This window comes from Hippoglossus stenolepis, chromosome 16 (genome assembly GCF_022539355.2).
Source record: "Hippoglossus stenolepis isolate QCI-W04-F060 chromosome 16, HSTE1.2, whole genome shotgun sequence".
In the NCBI taxonomy this organism is placed as follows: Eukaryota; Metazoa; Chordata; class Actinopteri; order Pleuronectiformes; family Pleuronectidae; genus Hippoglossus; species Hippoglossus stenolepis.
In genome coordinates this window covers 13,163,131-13,181,786 of record NC_061498.1, presented here as the reverse complement: position 1 = coordinate 13,181,786, position 18,656 = coordinate 13,163,131, and the positions used below count along the sequence as shown (strand labels likewise).

The window sequence follows — 18,656 nt, the reverse complement described above, 5'->3', positions numbered from 1 at the left end:
GTAACTCGGACCTGTTGAATTGAGCAATCGTGCACTTTTAGATGAGGAAAGAAGCTTTATTTGAAGGTACAAAAACAGACAGCAGATCTATATATAGGAATAATTTACCATACTTAAAATCAGAGCAGAAACAAATACAGATTTTATTTGTACATGAGGGTAGTTCATTGAGAAAACATGTAAATAAATGAATGTAAAATAACAAATAATTTAGGTGGTTTTTTTTGTTTTAATTACACAAATTCATGAAATAAATATAAAAAATATATGAGCAGAATAATGACAAGTTGTGAAGGGGTACATACTCACAGACATGCTGCCTTGTTACCATCCTTCTTTACAGTCACTCATTGAGCCTCAGTGTGTTGCCATGAGACCAAAACAAAAATAATTTTCCAAGTACAAACTTGACATAGAAACTGCTGCTGTTGAATTAACATTCAATGAATTTCATCCATTACATCACCCACAACCATGTAATCCATACACAAACTCCATTCCTACTACCATGGAGCTCTTTTTTGTTTGACTGAATTTATAGGCACATATAAATCTCTTGAATCTACAGTAATAAATCTCGACTTTCTACACGGCTGAAGTCAAACACTGTAGCTTGTAGGGCTGGCAAAGCTTGTGTGTGTGAAAGCTTATTTACTCAAAGACACACGTTTTCAGGACGAAATTTTAAACTCATCTTGAACACCTACGTATGGTCAAGATGAGCCACCTCGTTTGTTGTACATACAATTGCATTGTCATGGTTCATATATATATATATAAAAGAAAGTAAAATAACAATTGATACCTTAAACAGTTCTATTACAGCTCCAAGCTTCACTCGCTTCTACTGCTCAGACCACTTTCAGTAAACACCCATGGTAGGTGATGTTTTGTGCCTCTTTTTCACCCATAAAATATTCATATCTGCATAATGCTCCCTAAAGTGATTTGAAAAAAAATAATTAAGTTGCAGCTTTTATTGTTTTATCGTATAACGTGAAATTATTGTGTCTGGCAAGTGTTATAACACGTGGAAATAACACGAGAGCAACATGTGTTTCAGAGCATGAGTGGACCTCTGCTGGGTAACTGGATGGAGGTTTAAATCTGAATTCACCTGCTGAGAGGTTTGTCTTCTAACATGGCACAGTAAATATATATATCTCTATATAAATGTATATATACACTGTGCTACCAAAAAATCATTCACGTGATCCAAATACAGTAATGACTGAAAATTACGCCTCGTTCAACAGCACTCGGTTTTTGAAGAGGTCATTGTATTTTTCTCAGAAATTGCTTTGAGCAGTATTTTCTTGCAATGTGCTGAAAAAATGACTTGTGTAAACATGCAACATGTCTTTAAATTCCTCAATGACCTTCAACTTTAGCAGCTTCGGAATTTTAATTTCAGGTAAAGTTAAAGTAAAGTATATATATTTTTTGCGGTTACAAAAGCGTCACAGTCATCGTCATTTAAAACTGTCGACAAAATCAAATATCGTGTTTAGAGTAGGACACAAAGTCTGCGTTACGACACAGAGTCCACAAAGGTTTACATGTCGGTTAACTCTTCGTTTTAGGAACACAAATAATGAAATATTCTCTTTTCTTTTGAACTATTCCCTCCACCGAGGAGATTACGTTTACGTTTGTTTGTCTGTGTTACCTAGCAGGTTTACGCAAAAACAACTGGACGCACCACCACGAAACTTGATGGAAGGATCCATTATGGGTCAGGAAAGCACATATTCAACGTGTGGATCCAGATCAGGGGGTGGATTTAGGAATTTGTTTTCACTTTCTTTAACATTTTTTGTTAATTTATCAGAATAATTCATGGATCTTGATGAAAAAAAAAGAAAACATAAAACTCTGCATCTAGTGTATTTGAATGTGGTTCCATAAGGGAACTGGTGGAGGTATCCGCTCTAGTGCCCTTCAAATTGAAATTGATTTCTATATCTGAGATAATTGATATCGGTGCTAAAGAGCACATGTTTGGCATAAATTTCCATCCAAATGATCCAGACTTAATGTTAAATATGTGAATTCCTTTGCATAGATAGTTTGACTTGTAACCTCTCACTTCATTAAATGTTAATCTGTATTGCCTGTTGTTTCACTGCAATATTATGAAGGATTTACAAGTTATGATGTTAAATATGACGCTCTTCACCGACAGTGTGAACCAACAGTCAAAATATAGTTTCTGTTCTTAAACAGTTAATTCTTTAGCATTTAGCGATAATGAACTGCGGCCTATTTGTAACCATAGTCAACGTCTGTCCGATTTGTGGATGAGACGAATATTAATTGTGCTGAGAAGAACTATTCAAGGGCTATAAATACTCACAAAGAAGGCTTAAGTTATGAGAATAGTTTTCTCATTGTAAATGTGAATACAACTTTTCTTTCAGAAAAAAAGGGTCAGCATCAACATACTTAGACTTTAAAGAATGATTACATAATCACACCACTCCCAGGATAGTAAAAGACATAAATATAGAAAAATATGTAATATATATATATTTATAATATACTGTATATGCATATAAAACTAAGTATCAGAAAGGGAACATAAGTTGTATCAACATAGAAACCAAGTGAAAATACAAAAAAAAAGAGTAAGAACACAGCAATGCCCCTGCTTCAAAATCACAGCAGGTTGTACAGCAGCAAAGTTCCCCGTACTGTTCTTTGCAGCTATGGAACAGGGGAAGAACAGTCGTGTCCTCTTAGCCAAGAGAAAATCCTGACATGAGCAATCTCTATTCACTTCACTCCAAATTAGGAATGGATCCTCGGTAAGAACGGCTTGATTTCAAGTGATAATCATATTTTAAATATCTCAAAACGTTCAACAGGAGGAAGGTGTTAATAACCACGTTTTCTTTTTGTTGTTTTTTGTTTTTTTTGTAGTTGCCGTGACACCACTGTTACTAGAGATGGGCGTCAGGAGTTCTCTTGCAGAAGAGTGTGTCAAAAGCAAAGTAAAGAGCTACTGTTTCAGAGTGACCAACACCGGCAGCAGCACTTCTCGTGACCCAGCGGTAGGAATGATTTGTATTTGGACGGAGTGACGACTGTAAATCTCTAAATATACAGGAAGTGACCCTGATTGCATTTCACTCGTCAGAACCGCTCTCATTACACTTTATCCAATATGGATTACCTACCAAAGAGTGGCATATAAAGGAAAGAGGCACAACCCCACCCAGTAAGTGCTGTTGCATGTTGCAGTAAACCACCCTCAGCTACGTAAAAAGGCTTGACCTTGCAATAAGTGGTCAAACCACGTTAAATCATTGTGCACTTTCAGCCTCAGTAACTTTCCGAAATGCAAGAAGAGCTTCTATCTGTCATCGTCTCAAATTCCCGGGATCAGTTTCTTATGTGAATTGTTTATACTGCATCTTAACAGTTTCCTTATAAGTGCTGTATAATGACTGACGCCGGACGAGTGTGAGAACCAACCGCATCCAAAGAAATCTGGTCCAAAATGATCCGTAGTCACTTCTCAATTTTCTACATGTTTAGTCCCCCCCGAGTCTACGGGGTCAGATAAAAAGAGTTTAAAAGATCTGTTGAAATAAAGTGTAATTCAACTCGTTTCAAATAATCAAAAGCAGAAATTGTGACTAATTTCTCGAGTGGAATGGGGGGGGGACTGCAAAGATGCAAACGGAATCTGACAGCGCCGTCCCATCAGGCTCCAACTCATCATCACAGCTCACTGTGAAAAAAAAACACTTTTCAGCCCCACTGACAGATTCAACAATTTCTCAAGCAAAACACCGGCAGGAGTCGAGCGTTTGGCCGACGAGCTATTAAGACAGCAAATTAAAAACGGAACTGATTTGCTGCTTTGAGATACCTGAAAGACAGACACCCTGCAGATAACTGCGACGTGTTTGTCAATCTTTTTGGTAAGTTGCCAGTCGGTTGACAAAAAGGCACAGGGCTTTCAAGCAAATTCCAAATTTTCCTTTTAAACTCTAAAGACTGTTCCTGGAGGGTGCTGACTATTATCTGAGATTAGCTCCCAAATCATCAAAGTATTTGGCATGACTCACCACCGAGCAACGTTTTGCATGAAATAAAAAAAAAAAAACTGATGTTGACTGGAGCCCATTGGCCAATAGGATCTCACTCCAACCAAACTCTCCACCCTCCAGAAGAGACGAGGGAACATATCGGGGTGGAGATCACTGGTAATGTGGCTGTGGAGAGGTGTTAAACTACATGTGGGATCAATCGTGGATCCTGTTTGAGGCAACAGCTGAGGCACTTTTGAGTTAAGAAAATATAATTTGGAAGAAGGCTTTGCTGTCACATATGCACGCGACTTGAATCTCTTGTGTTCTACGCTTAATGGAAATAGGTGTACGAGGTGTCCTAGGCCAGTGCTGCCACATTAAAGGCATGTCAAACAAATCTCTGCCGTCAGTCAGGGACGAGGGGGGTCACAGAGGCACCATAACCCTGCCGGTGCTGGGGGGGTGGTCTGGGGGGGGTTTGCACAGTGCACAGACAACGTAGAATGTGTAAATCAGACGGAAGGAGGAAAACGACGATGGTGGATTCAGAACAACATCACATGGAGCTTGCCACCCCCATCCCATCCCTCAGTCTAACTACTGAGCGTCCTCTCAGTGCAGGATGAGTGGGTCCAGGCAGGGTCAGAGCCGGGCAGGACCAGGCAGGACGAGGAGAGCCCAGCCCTGTCGACACTAGGACAGGGTCGAGAACGGGGTCGGGCTGGGGTTGTTGTGCTTGTTGGCCGACTTGACGATGGTGATGACGCTGGTGTTGGCCACCTTGCCCGGCGAGAGGGGCCCGCGGGTCACAGTCCGGGCGAAACACTGCAGGGCCTCGTACTTGGCTCGCAGGGCGTCCAGCTCCAGCCTCATGCTGGCGTTCTCCCGGGCCAGCTTGTCCACCTCCTGCTGCAGGTCTATCTTCTGCCGTTCCAGCTCCTCCTTCTGGGTGACCCGTTTGATGCGGCAGCTGGCAGCGTAGCCCCGGTTCTTCAGGGTCCGCCGCCGCTGCTTCAACCGCACGACGTCATCCTTGGTCAGCCCACGCAGGTGCTGGTTGAGCTCCCGCACGGACATGACCACCAGCTCGTCGTCGCTGAGTGCTGGGTCATTCTCGCCCGCCTCCTTCTTGACCTGCAGGACACGAGCAGTGGGTGAGGAACAGCAGCACGTCTTGGATGCGAGTCAAGTCCAAAGAAACACTTCCCACACTCCTCGCACTTACCTTTAAAGCTTTGCTCGTCTTGAAATGAGTCGTCATTCCCTGCATGCAGACAACGGGCCCGGCTCTCACAGAAGACTCACTGACAAGCGAGATGAAGAGGAAATAATATCGTGTTAATGCTCAAGTTCTCTCTATGCACATGAAGTTCAGAGGTATTAAGATTTATTTTAAACAAAAAATGTTTCACTTTCAAAATGACAGGTGTTTGTTTCACATTGAATAAACCAATGTTTATAGTTTGAATTAGCTTTATTTTGAACAGCTACAACATTAGTATTTATAATACACAATAAAATTGATTCAGTAAGATTAGACTTGAGGAGTTGAGGTTTTTTCAAATCATTGCTTAAAACATTTTTATAGGAAAGCTTTTTAATGACTGATCTTTGATGTTTTTTATTGATGTTGTTTTAACCTTATTTGATATGCACTATAGAAAAAGTCACTTTTTATATTATTGAAACTCTACTGTGCTATATATACTTAATAATTAATCTGTGACAATATAAAATACAATATGATATTTCATATTGTATTATTATACAATGTATCTGTGATATATCACTCACAGGGCCGGCTGCCTAACGAGTACTTATTTTTTCCCAGTACTTTCACTCTAATAACATTATGAGTACAGGACTTTTACTATAAGTGTACTTTTAAAAAGCGGTATTGGTATTTTTTACTTAAGTGAATATCACTGTTTGCAGATTCTGAGCATGACATTGGAAAAAGACAGGCATCTCTATGTTGACTGCCCCTTTAACTTGAACCACTTTAAGAGGGATCACAACAACATTCCTGGGTTATGGCACGTGTCAATATTTCTGCTTGCATGGCAGTAGTGCCGCAGCTGCCAGTAGAGGGCAGCTTGACACCATTAAATACTTTATTTATTTACTTGTAAGAGGAGGAGAGCTTCCACAATGTAGTTCACTGGACCAGGCAGGATTAGAAACCTGCAGCCTCTCTTCATACAGCTCTGCATTCAAGCCCTCTGCCAAAACATTTTTGTTTCTTGTTGCTTTTTTATTTTTTTTTCATTTTGCCAGGGCAGTTTTTAGAAAAGCCTCTCTGTGCTCATTACAGTGGAGCCACATGCTTCCCAGACTGCCGCCATGGCCAAAATAAGCGAGAGCGCTGAGCTGTGATCCTGTGAGAGGCACACATCCCCCCAAGGCTCCATTTCAGGGCCCGCAGACCAGCCTGACTACGAGTGCACTGTTCCATGCTCGGCTGCTGCCATGGAAACACCCTGCGAATGGGCGTGGGAGTGCGAGTCACATGGTCAGCAAAAGGATAAACAAGTCTCATTCATAACCGCAACACGGCCTATACATAGTACAAATAAGAGGCACCAACTTGTGCTGATAAGTGAAAGGCACCCTGTGTCCAGAATTCCTGCGGCGTGTTTTTGTGATCTTTATCCCTTGAATTCCCCCTTTTTATCTGACGTCTCTGCAGGGACACAGTCCGTCCACAGCCTCCCTCTCATCATTAAAACAAACCATCACATCAGCATAACATTTACAGTTATGCTGAACTTTACGGGGCCGGCAGATATGCGTGTGGAAAATTCCTGGGGATAGAGTGTCAGGCAGGAATAGTTTCCTTTATAGTCACTGGTGTATTTTCTGCATGGGAGACAATGTAGTCTATCGATTGGTGGGGCCGAGTTGTATCCTCTTACACGCAGGGCTTTCCTGAGCTGCTCCATGCCCTTATTTAACTCTGCTGGATATATTTAGACCACGGTGCTGACACAAATTTCTGCCAACTAAACAATTTAAGTGAGCATGCGATAAGTGATATGTCAGTGAGAGGGCAAATATTCTCTGCAGGCCCGGTCGCTGCAGCTTTCATGGAGCAAAACCCTCTGGGTGTGGCTGCTCCTTTTGGGATATTCATCACGACTTCATACTATATCGCTGCAAATGTCGCTTTACAGGACTTTGCAGAGGCCGAGGATGAAAAACTACTTTGTTCCTGCGATCCAGGCGTTAGTCACTGGCCTTATAATAGCTTAAATTGAACGTGTGTCTTGTCTGCAGAATCTGCTTTGGTGTTTTTTTGTCACAAGCAGACGAACCTCAAAGAATCCTAACTTGGAAAATAAGCAGATGAGAAACACACACACACACACCACTAGAAAAACAGCTACAGCCAGAGCCAAATGAACTGCTGTTTTGGAGACTTGGAGAACATCTGTTGCTCTCTCTGATGTCCTTGGTTCGTTTTTTTTTGCAAAACACGCAGCAAGAAGAGTTGCTTCACTGCAACTTCAGAAGCTTCAAATGAAGATGAAGAGCAAAAATAAAACATGCCTCGACAGCAAGTTGGCCCAAACAGCCTCGTTTAAGTGGTATTGCGTCAGAGGGGGGTCCCTGGGTATATTCCTTAGTGGGGGATCATGGAAAAGCGGTGTGGGGGGGCCTCCCTTTCTCTTTCTCCATACAAGAGGCCTCCAGCTCGGAGCGAGAGGCCAGGTTGTTTCCCTGAGATTCTTTGAGCATGTGCTTATGTTTTTGCAACTCACACAGGGACAAGGTTTTCCTGATCAAGATGCCAAAAGTTTCCTCGGAGGAAACACAATAATTGTGTTACGCATGCAGCCAAATCCCACTCTTTACGATTTTTTGCCACAGAGACGATCGAGGCAAACATGTTTCACAACAAGCCACGGCTTCTCACTGCGGTAAAAACAAAAAACAGGACTCATATTATTCCCTTTTTCCCCAAGTCTGAGAAAAACACCTCAAGGAAAAGCTACAGATGTCTGGGAAATAAAGAGCAAAACCACATTCCTGAGCGAACACACATGTGCAATCCCTCACATGCACGGAGAGGGAACATGCAGTCTAAATGTGTCCTGTGATGCACTCAGGCGATGGGGGTGGAGTTCAGCCGATCCCACTTGTAAAACAACGGCTGCAAAATTCACAAAATGTCTGGAATTTCAGACGAGAGCCTTTCACATGGCCCAAACACGGCAGAGGTCGCCTGAGTGCACACGTGTGGAAGTCAGACGTCTGCCATCTTTCTTCGGTGGAAGGAATAGTAAACACAGCAATCATTTCACTTTTCTACTTTTTCTCAAACAGCAGGCAGCGATGCTTCATTCCTCAAGTTGCTGCTTTGATAACTGAGACCAAAAACCCACTATTTACTCAGCATTGTTATCACTAGAGCCAAGAGAAACATGAGAGTTTATTGACCGACTGTCTATATACGCACATACTTGCTTGACCTGCTGAGTGTTTTATTTGATATGCACGGCTGAATGGTTTTTGGGTGTGCACAGTTTCTTTTGAGGCTTGTTTTTGGACCTTTCCACGACTCGTCTCAAGAAAAGAAAAAGGGCTGGATTCATCTGCGCAAACCAACATAAACCAAAAAACAGCTGTTGAAGAACTCATTTGTGACAGTTTGTGTGGATACTATCTAAACCTATGTGTACCTTTTCATCCTGTTCACTGATGGCTAGTGTTTATATTTCTAAAGTCAGGCATCTGGTCAAGTTCAAGGCTGCACTTCAGCTCCAGCAGGTAACTGAGGGGCCCCCGGCCTGCTCCTAAAATAAACAGCACATCAAAAAGACTCATGCGCTCATGCTCGGGGCTGATAAATGCCGAGTTGGCTCGTCTGGCCTCCTTGTTTTTCTTCTCCTTCTTCCCTGTTTGGGTTCAGGAGCACGTTGAGCAGAAAGCAGACTTGTTGCATGCCCTTGACAGTCAGACACATTCCAGAGAGAAAGCTCCAGAAAGCTTCTCTTGCAGTTTTTTCTGTCTCAGGGAGGTGGAGAGGTTCCTCGCTCGGCTCTTTCTCCAGCGCAGCACATTCAGCGGGATATTATGTGAAGGAAATGGAGAGCATAGCTGAGCAGTGAGTCATGCTGTTTACTGGTAAAAGCAGCGACCAGCGGCAGGGAATCACACCCTCTCGATCTGACGTTTCCTGGAAACTCCCGTTGTTTCATGGGAAGGAAGGAAAAGTACAGAGGACCTTGGAAATGGTTGGCATGGCCGCCGGAACGTTTGTGAGGAAAAGGGAGGAGAAGTCTCTAAAATGTCTGAGCAAAGATACGAGGGACGCTGGGATCCAAAGAAATGTCAGGAATGCAAAAAGACCTGGGAGCATATACCCGTCCAAAGTTGGGAAGAATGTGGGAAGCACCGGGGAAATATGAATGTTCTGTCTCTGATATGCTTGCATTGCATCACGTCTCACTTTCCAGCTTGACATGGCAAAACAAACCAAAGCTCCTCAGCTGAAAATACATTCAACAACCCAGCAGCCTCCAGATTCCTGAGTTTCTCCATCAACAGCGACATATAAATATTGTGAAGATGTGGAGTTTGAGTCACTATGGAGGGGGACATAGAAAATCAACAACTGAATCAGCAAATCGGCCTCATTGGGAACCAACGAGGGATTCCCAATAACACAATCTCACAGATGAAACCACTTGGCGCTTCTGGGCCACAGAGAGGTTGAGCTGTGACAGAGAAGCAGGTCACCGTGGGTGGCCGAGTGAGCGGTCTGCACACACAGTGAAACTGTCAGGGAGTCACTGTGGAGGGGCGGCCCTCGGTTATTCACCAGTGTGACACTCACTTTCATCCGTATATAAAATTAGCAGCCTCTAAAGTCAACAATCAAAACCCTGCATAGTTTTTTTTTTTAAAGCAGCCAAACCCACCACAACGGACGTGTTCATTGTGAGTCATTGCGTCACTAACCACAGCTATGCCACTTGCACAACACTCCACCACAAGAACATTGTCGCTTTTTCTTAATCACCACTGACCAGTAAAATGACAAATATAGTGCAAAACTGGATTAAACTTCATCCTGTGTCTCCGGGGGGGGTTCTACTGATGTGCCTTATCACTGTCCCTCTCACACACACACACACACACACACTGTGGTGTCAGAATGAGTCAGACAGTCCAACTTCCCTGATCCCAAAGAAGACATCATGAATTTGGAGATGTAACCACATGGTAACCTCATGACAGAGGACTGCACCCGCTCCCACCGCCTCTCCGAGCGCAGCGGACGCACTGTGCGCCCACCAGGACCAACGGGGAGTCAGAGAGAGAACAGACGTGTGTGGCCATATCAGTGGAACAAGTTACTCAAAGACAAATATTTTCCATCGATTAATCACAATGGTGTTTTTTTTTTGTTTTTTTTAAGGTCAGAACCCAAGTTATCCCATACAGGACAAAGGGCAAACTTAAAAGACAGCCAAGGAGTCATTATCCTAAGATAAAAGTGTTGTTATTATGAGGTAATTATAACAAATAACTCCCAGGATACTGTTTCCTTGTCATCACCCAGGTCTTAAAGATGTATGTCCAGCCCAAACAGGAAGATGAGATAAAGCCCTTTCCCTTCTCTGGGGGTGATTTACTGTTTGTGGAAATATTCCCTCCTCCTGCTGTTGCTTGTTTCCCCTGTGAAAGGCCACCCAGCCCTGGTGGTCTGACTCCACGTCGTGCCCTTTGTCCCACATGTCTAAAATGCACACCACGTGTTGTTTCCAATGTCAAACTTATATTCTGCTGTTTTTTTGTTTTTTTTCTTTGCATCATTATAGCTGCCTGTGATAAACCCCTCCGCCTCAGAATGAGAAGTGAACAACAGTGCTGAGTTGGGGATGTGAAAGTTATTTATATGATATTTTTTTTATACATGCAAGTCAGACATTTGAGTTTATTTCACTTCCAGTTTCCCCAGTAAGCTCGTTTGGGAGACAGCAAGCTGGTTAGAAATGAACAAACCTCAATAAACACACGTTCTATCTCATGGTAACGACCAGTTTATTAATAAATAAGCTTTTATGACGTTTTCTCACAAATAACTTCAACAAAGTTAAGTAATATGTCATGTTGACGTCGATTTAAAGAAAATAGTGCGTAATTGAAATACAACCTTTTTCGTTAAATGTGCGCAGTCTTCAAATTGTGTCATATTTGAAGGAATGCCCTGTTATCATTCACTCCCTGTCATATTAACCCACTTAAACGTATTATTACAAATCACCAAAAGCATTAAAACGACTGGAAATCTGGCAGAATAGGAAATCTAATTAATGAGGATTTCTACAAAGTTACTTTTGACCGCTTTTAGCCACTTTTCCTGTGCGCTCCTCCATGCGCTCTTTTTTAAGTCATTGTGTTATGTTACTTCAACACAACACGTGTCCGCGCGAAAACCATCCACAAACTCAACACCAACTTTCTTAATAAACTCGGACATATGACGGACATTTGGTGGACACGTCGTGACAAACACGCCGCGACGTGTCCCTGTGACAAACTATTTACAAAGGAATGTCAAAACATCTTACACCAATATATAAAAAAAAAAAACAAGCTCACCTCTGTGGACGCGGATATATCTGTGGACCAGAATGCGTAAAACCCCCCAAAAAAGGAAAAGTGGCGGCTTTTTCCGTCAGAGGAGACTCAGAAACTGGACACGGTCCGTGCGTAAAAACGCGTCCAGCGGCGGCGGACTGACCGGCGGCGAATCCTCGTACGAAATTAAAACTACAAAACAACAACAATGTACCAACATTCCACGCTCTGCTTCCGCAAGCACTCACGTCACCGATTCCTCGTGACCGCCCCCTCCATTCATGAAAATAACTTTCTGCTGACGTCAGTCTGGGAAAGAGGAGGAGGGGGGGCATGGTGGTGGAGAGGAGGAGGAGGAGGTGGGGAGGGTGAGGCCATAAATAGAAGACAGACACTGCTGGGGACTTGCTTTTGCTTACTTTACAAAACCAATCTGTACAAAGTCACTTCAGGATGCCAACGTCACAGCCAGAAAGTCAAGGAAACCTTCAGGTCCCCGTCATCATGAAACCTGCTGCTCTCTCTCTGTCTCCTCGGCCCATCACTCTCTTCTCCACCACCACAGGTCTACACAACAAGGTTTTCCAAAATGTGCATAAACAGAGAGAGAGAGAAAAATAGTCCTCCTCCTCCCTCCCTCCCTCCCTCCTTTTGAGCGGCAGCAGCTGCATTCCATTCCTGAGGAAAGTATGTGGTGTAGTAGCCCCGGCAGTCACAGGATTTCTCTTATTTTAACTGCGCTGCTGCCCAGTATCGTCACAGGTTATTCTGGGTAATTAAGTACTGAATGTAAATATGTTAAGTCAGGAGCCTTTTAAGGGGCCTCGCTGGCACGGGTCTCCCACTGTTCGTTTATCCGATATGAGAGAAAAGACCTGGGCCTGCAGGTTGCCTCAGACTGTGGTGCCTGTGAAAAACAGCAGCCAGAGTGTTTACACTATAGACACGATGGGTTACAAAGTTCAGACAGCAGCTAAGAAGACGAGGGAAATACATTTTCCACATTGGTTTCTGCTGACTAGACCAAGATTATGTGGACTAGTGATGCGTTTCTTGCTGGATATCTTCTCCAATTAGCATATGATTAATAATTATGACCATTCTTGATATTAAGATCTACCCAGGGAAGTTCTTTTTTTCACCATTGTATACTTGTCTGTTGGTTTGTCAGCGAAAACTACTAAATTGATTTCCACGAAACTTGAGAGGGATGGGACATGAGGGAGCCCGTTCAATTCTGGTGCCGATCTGGACATGTGTGCTGATTTCCCAGGGGAATAATTCATGGATCTTGATGCACAAACACAGCATATTTACGGGACTGATCTACGAGCGTGTGCAATTTGGTGCATCTTGATTGAATTTAAGGGGAATGTTGGGCCCTTGGCAGAGGCCCTGCTGAGTGCTATTCTAGTTATTTGTGGGATTAACTTCAAATGCACAGCTGTAAAATGTTTGACATAAGATTTTTTTTTAAGCAGTCACATTGCAGAAGGAAGGCATTTGAACAGGTGATCGTGTGGATCTGGAACCTGTGTTCCTCTTAACTCTAATTATAGTGCTGAGGCATTGTTAAATACAGCAATAAAATTGGTTATAAAGTTGATTCATTCATGTGAGACAGTTTGTGTAGACAACATTCCTGCTGATCGCTGAACAACAAATAGCTTCTTGTTGTTTTTTTTTTTCAAATTCTAAACAGACAGAAATTCAATAATGAAATCAAACAGTCTGCAATATGTCATCAAACATCAGCGTGAAGTTGCTATCGCTGACAGACTAGTGGGGGGAACAAGTCGTAGTTTTTTTTAATTGACCATTTTAGGACAAAAGCAGCATCGTAATTGGATCATTTTTGTTCCATGATGATTTCAGTTTCACACTGCTATGTTTAGCCACTGCAGAGACACAAGAGGAAGCACACAGACACAATAAGGACACGCACATGCATTTCAGATCCATGATGTAATATTGATCTGGAGATAAAGTTTGAACAGTAAATTAGAATTACAGTTAGAATTGAATGAGGTGATTATTTAGACCAAAAATAGGCCTGAACACTCGCCGTTAAGACGTCTCTCTGTGTTGTGAGAAGGTTTTTTCTTTCTTTCTCAGTTTTTCCCAAAGCAGTGGTGTTAGACAAACAACACTGAATATTGACTTTTCTGAGTCACACGTGGAGTATTCCTTTGTTCGACCCACAAAGTCCTGCTTCCAGCCAAACTCACTAACTCCTGAGTATTCATCCCCTTTACCTTCCGGCTCTGTGCCACATGCTCAGCTTGTGCTCGATTCAGGTTCCTGTCGTTCTTTTCTGACTCATCGGATCAAACTGTTCTTCAGAAACACACGTGGAATCAAAAGTTCACTACAGATAGAGGGTGGGCCTGATCGGAGATGATGAGGAATTCTGGGTAAGATGCAAGTGTTTAACCAGCTTTATGATCTAGTAACAGTTTATAGGATAAGATTACTCTAGATTATCATAGAGGTGAAGTGTGATAAAATGAAGTGAAATGAGGCACCACAGGGTTACATTAGGTTACAGCAGAGGTGGGAAATCCGGAGATTAGATTACATTGCATTCAAAATAGATAGCATTTCATTACAAATGTGATGGGATTAAATGAGATGCAATGAGACTGGATTACATTAGATTAAGAATTTGGTATAAAGTAGTTGAATTATGTGGGATTAACTTTAATTTTGAATCGATTTGAGATGGTATTGTTTCAATTTGTTCATATTACAGATTAGTTTGTTTTAGATAGAATTAGATCATGATGCGTTGCAACTTTATCACATTAGATTAGAGATGTGATGAGACAAAGAGGATTATATCAAATTAGAGTGAATATGAGATTTAGAATAGATAAATTACTAAATTAAGGAGATTGGATTGAAATAGATTTGATTAGAGATAGAGCCAGATGAGGATAAAGTGGAATAATCTGAGATGAGAATCAATTACATGAGCTTTAATCAGAGATGAGATTGGGTTACAAAAAACTGGATGAAATGAGATTAGATTAGATCTCGTTAAATGAGGATAGAGTGGATTACATGTCATTGTATGAGATTAGAGATGCACAGAGGTATGATATATTAGATTGATATAATAGATACTCATGATGTAAAGATGGTTAGAAAGAAATGAGAAAGAGAATTGGAAGAACATGAGATTAGATCCCAATAGATTAGATGAAATTGGATTACATTACGTCAGAGATGAGACTAGATGAGAAGGGATGATTAAAGATTAGTCGAGATTGTATTTTTCTACATTGGATTAGATTACATTAGATTTCTTGACATTACATAAGAGATCCAATTGAGATATAATGAGAACCATTAAGATGATTAAATAAGATAACATTGAATTACATTTTAGAGTCAAATGAAATCAAACAACTGCAGATAGTAATGTGGTAGAGTGGGGAATACATAGAATCAAGATAGAAAAACAAAACAGAGAAAAAACTACTGGCATATTGTGTTTATATTATCCTGCAGAATCTGCCAGGGGCTGGAAGAGAAAAAGAACAACTGGTGAGAGAAAGTCTCTGCAGGATGACCTCTGCTATTCTAGATCAGTCAGACATCCAGCTGCTCAGTCGATGCCATACCGCCCAATTACTGTCCATCTGGCAGCAGCGTACACAGATGACCTGAAATACACCCGATCCGTCCAACAAAACAAAAACAGCGCACCATGTGCCGCAGACGCCAGCGCTTTCGTCAGATCAGCGAGCTGTGGGGTCCAGGTTCTTTCAGGCCGTTTTAGATTACAGGAAGTAGCTCTGACTCACTAATCTCGCTCCTTTCTGACTCAGACTCTTGAACTCAGAAATCTGATCTCGCACAAAGGGGCCCCCTGTTGTAAAGGGATCATTTCTTCCTCCAAATACTCCGAATTATTAGAGAACAAAGGGGTTAATATCAGCCATGCCGAGTATCTCAAACTCCAGGCAGACTAAAATTATAATACGAATCCATAATACATTCGATTTTCTACCTCAAAGTGTTTTTTACATTGTTGAGGACCAGCTAAGTGAGAGTACCTGACACACTAGACAGCAGCCTGTGGCCCAGTCGGGGGCCCTTGCATGTGTAATTTCAAAAGTGAAAGAATTGTTTTTGCAGATCTGCAGACTTCCCATATGACACAAGATTCAATTTGGAGCGCTGACTGAACATTCCACTGACTTCATCAAATTGTGTTTCATACGAAAAACACTTTACGTAACCCGGCTGGAGGGTTGGAGCTGTGTGGAAAGGAAACATGACGGAGCTACAGTAGTGCTGGTGGCAGTGGAGGCGACAGCTGGAGCAGGCCATGGTTACCTGTCGGCTGTAAAACCCTCTTAAAGCTACACTATGCTGAAAACCACCTGATAGCCAAAGTCAAAGTTTGGGATTTTAAGGAAAGTACAACAGTTGAGAGTTGCTCATTTCTATACTTGATAGTCTTGTCAGGGTTTAGTAATGTTCGAGGAATGAGCAAATCGCTGCCGCTGACCATGGGCGGTACTAAATATGGACATTATTAAGGGCGGTAAAAAAGCTCTGATGCGCTTACTTCATTTTCCTCCCGGCAGGGACTTTGTCAAAGAATGAAAACAGCTGTGAGGACGAACATTTACGTGCGGTCATTTCTCAGAACAGCCCACATCTACGTCACCTCAGTGTGTGACTCATCATGACTCTAAGATTTCCAACTTACTCACTGACTTCACACTCCAACAATCTGCATCTTGTCAGATTTGACATTTGATTCCACTGTGTCATCTGTGTGGAACTGCACATGTATTGTGGTTAAATTGCTCTTATTTCAGGTGTATGGTCTTTGTTCACAGTCATCACAAAATGCTTCTACTTTTATATTTGCTGATTGTTCTGTTTGGATTTGACATCATGTTTATTTGTTTCATCTGTATTTGTTTATTTTGCTCTTTCAAATTCTGCTCTGGTAGGAGGCCAACTAATATTCCACCCTGTACATGGAATGATTTTAATTTAGTGTGGGAAAAATGGGGACTGCGCTGCCACCTTGTGTTGGAGCCCTGGAATTTAAAACCCTGTGCAAATATTAGGTCACCTGCTTTGTTTTTTTTAGGCCAGAAAGTGAATCCAGTGAAGCAACAGGATGAAAACAGCAAATGAAATTATATTCTCTCTCACAGCGTTTTTTAAAATCTAATATCTACACTTGTGGTGCTTTTATTCTGTTAAGTGGAAAACAGCATCAACTCTGAATACATTGGTTATTCTATGCCAGAAGTCACATGTGCTGTTTTTATATGATACACAAATATGTATACAACTGTCTTTCATTGATCTTTTGTATTGATTATCAGAATTAGATTACTTAACGAGGTTAATACATTTTAATTCAGCCAATAGCTCCAAAAACTGTTGGTTTATTTGACCTTAGTAAAGGTGGCTTCTCCTTTCTTCCCTATATGGTCAAAATGTTATTAGAAAAGTGGTGGTTTGTTCATCTGTGTCCAAACACCATTGTTAAGGTACAATGTTATTCTCTGTAGAATTAAACAGCAAATTGATAGGAATACTGACTCTAAGAGCCTTTATGTGACAAGTCATTATTACTAGGAAAGTGATACATTCAGAAATAAGGTGCCTATTATTATGATGATGATGATGATGAGGTAGCGACATATCTGCTCACACTTTTGGAGAAAAATTTGTTTTCACAAGCGCTGACTGAAACACATGAAAGCAGCTGAGCTTAAAATTAGTCATCATACTGGAGGATTTGCTACAATCGGAATGGTGACATCTGCTGGTCAATTATTGGTGTTGCATAATACTGAGATGTTTCATATAGGTTATACAATATAGGTTGTCATGTATGATTATCCAAGTAAAGGACTATTTTAATGTACAGAATTTAAAAAAAAATACAGATTATTTTCTTCTTTGTATAAGTAATTTAATAATGGGAAATTCCACATACATACAAACAAGTTTTCTAAAAAAGCACTATCCTGAGAACTACTCTGTATTACATTTTATATTATTAGGCTGAGATATGATAATCGTTTATAAGTCACACTGTGGGGAACAGTGCTGTGTTAAAGAAGCAAGGATACAAATATAGTAAAAGTAATAAATAAGTAGACGCACAATATAAACCATTGACTGTAAATATACAGACTAACGACAAATCTCAATTTCCTTGCACTATCCAGAAATGAAGCTAAAATAACTTGTGCATTTGGAGCCAGCGTTTGCCAAGTAGCAATAGGGGGGATGGATCCGCAGTGGTAAGGTCCCTTCGATAAATGCCCTCGACCAATCAGGAGTCAGTCTCGGCTGTCAACCAGGACATTTCAACTTGTTTTAATTGCGTCACTTGGACAAAGTACCTAAAATGACAGAAACCATCTTTGAGAAAATGTATTTAAAATATACTTTGAGTTTTTAGTTTAGTCAATGATCCCTTCACCAACTTAGAGGAGGCAGGATTTGTGACATGTACTGGAGCCAGCCACCAGGCAGCGATGGAGATGCTTTGGCTTCACTTTTTGGGACCAATCATGTCGTCCATCTTTATATACAGTCTTTAAACATGAGGAAATATAGAAAATAGTAATGATGTCTACTGTCTGAACAGAATATATACAATGTAAACAGAGTATACTCAAAACTTATTTTTCTAGGGAAGCATTTTTAACATGTGATTTTTAACTCTGGTGCCACTGTGTTGTTTTAATTCCTTTCAATCCTTTTTATCTTACTTTTACTTGCAACTACATTTTAGTGGTGGCTTTTCATAGTGCTGCCATACAAGCCATAAGCCAGTCAGATCTATCTTTAGCCGCAGCACTATTTTAATTTATTTGTATGTATTTTGTAAAGCACTTTGTTTAGATAAGTGCTATGCAAATAAAGTTATTATATTATTAACTTTCAAACACTGTTGATTTGTATGATTAGTTTTTATATATTTATATATTTAGTGCACTGTAGAAGAACAACAGCATTGACACTCCTTTGCACTAG

General features: G+C 41.2%; 1 protein-coding gene across 1 annotated transcript; it reads right to left on the bottom strand.

Moving 5' to 3' along the window:
- Window positions 1-40: 40 nt before the first annotated feature.
- On the bottom strand, window positions 41-11,941 carry mafk (v-maf avian musculoaponeurotic fibrosarcoma oncogene homolog K). The gene is made up of 3 exons (XM_035180181.2): window positions 11,652-11,941; window positions 5,266-5,344; window positions 41-5,174 (listed from the first exon to the last, which is right to left on the bottom strand). Exons 2-3 carry the CDS (start codon window positions 5,308-5,310, stop codon window positions 4,734-4,736), a joined length of 486 nt encoding a protein of 161 aa, XP_035036072.1. The 5' UTR covers window positions 5,311-5,344; window positions 11,652-11,941; the 3' UTR covers window positions 41-4,733.
- Window positions 11,942-18,656: the final 6,715 nt, after the last annotated feature.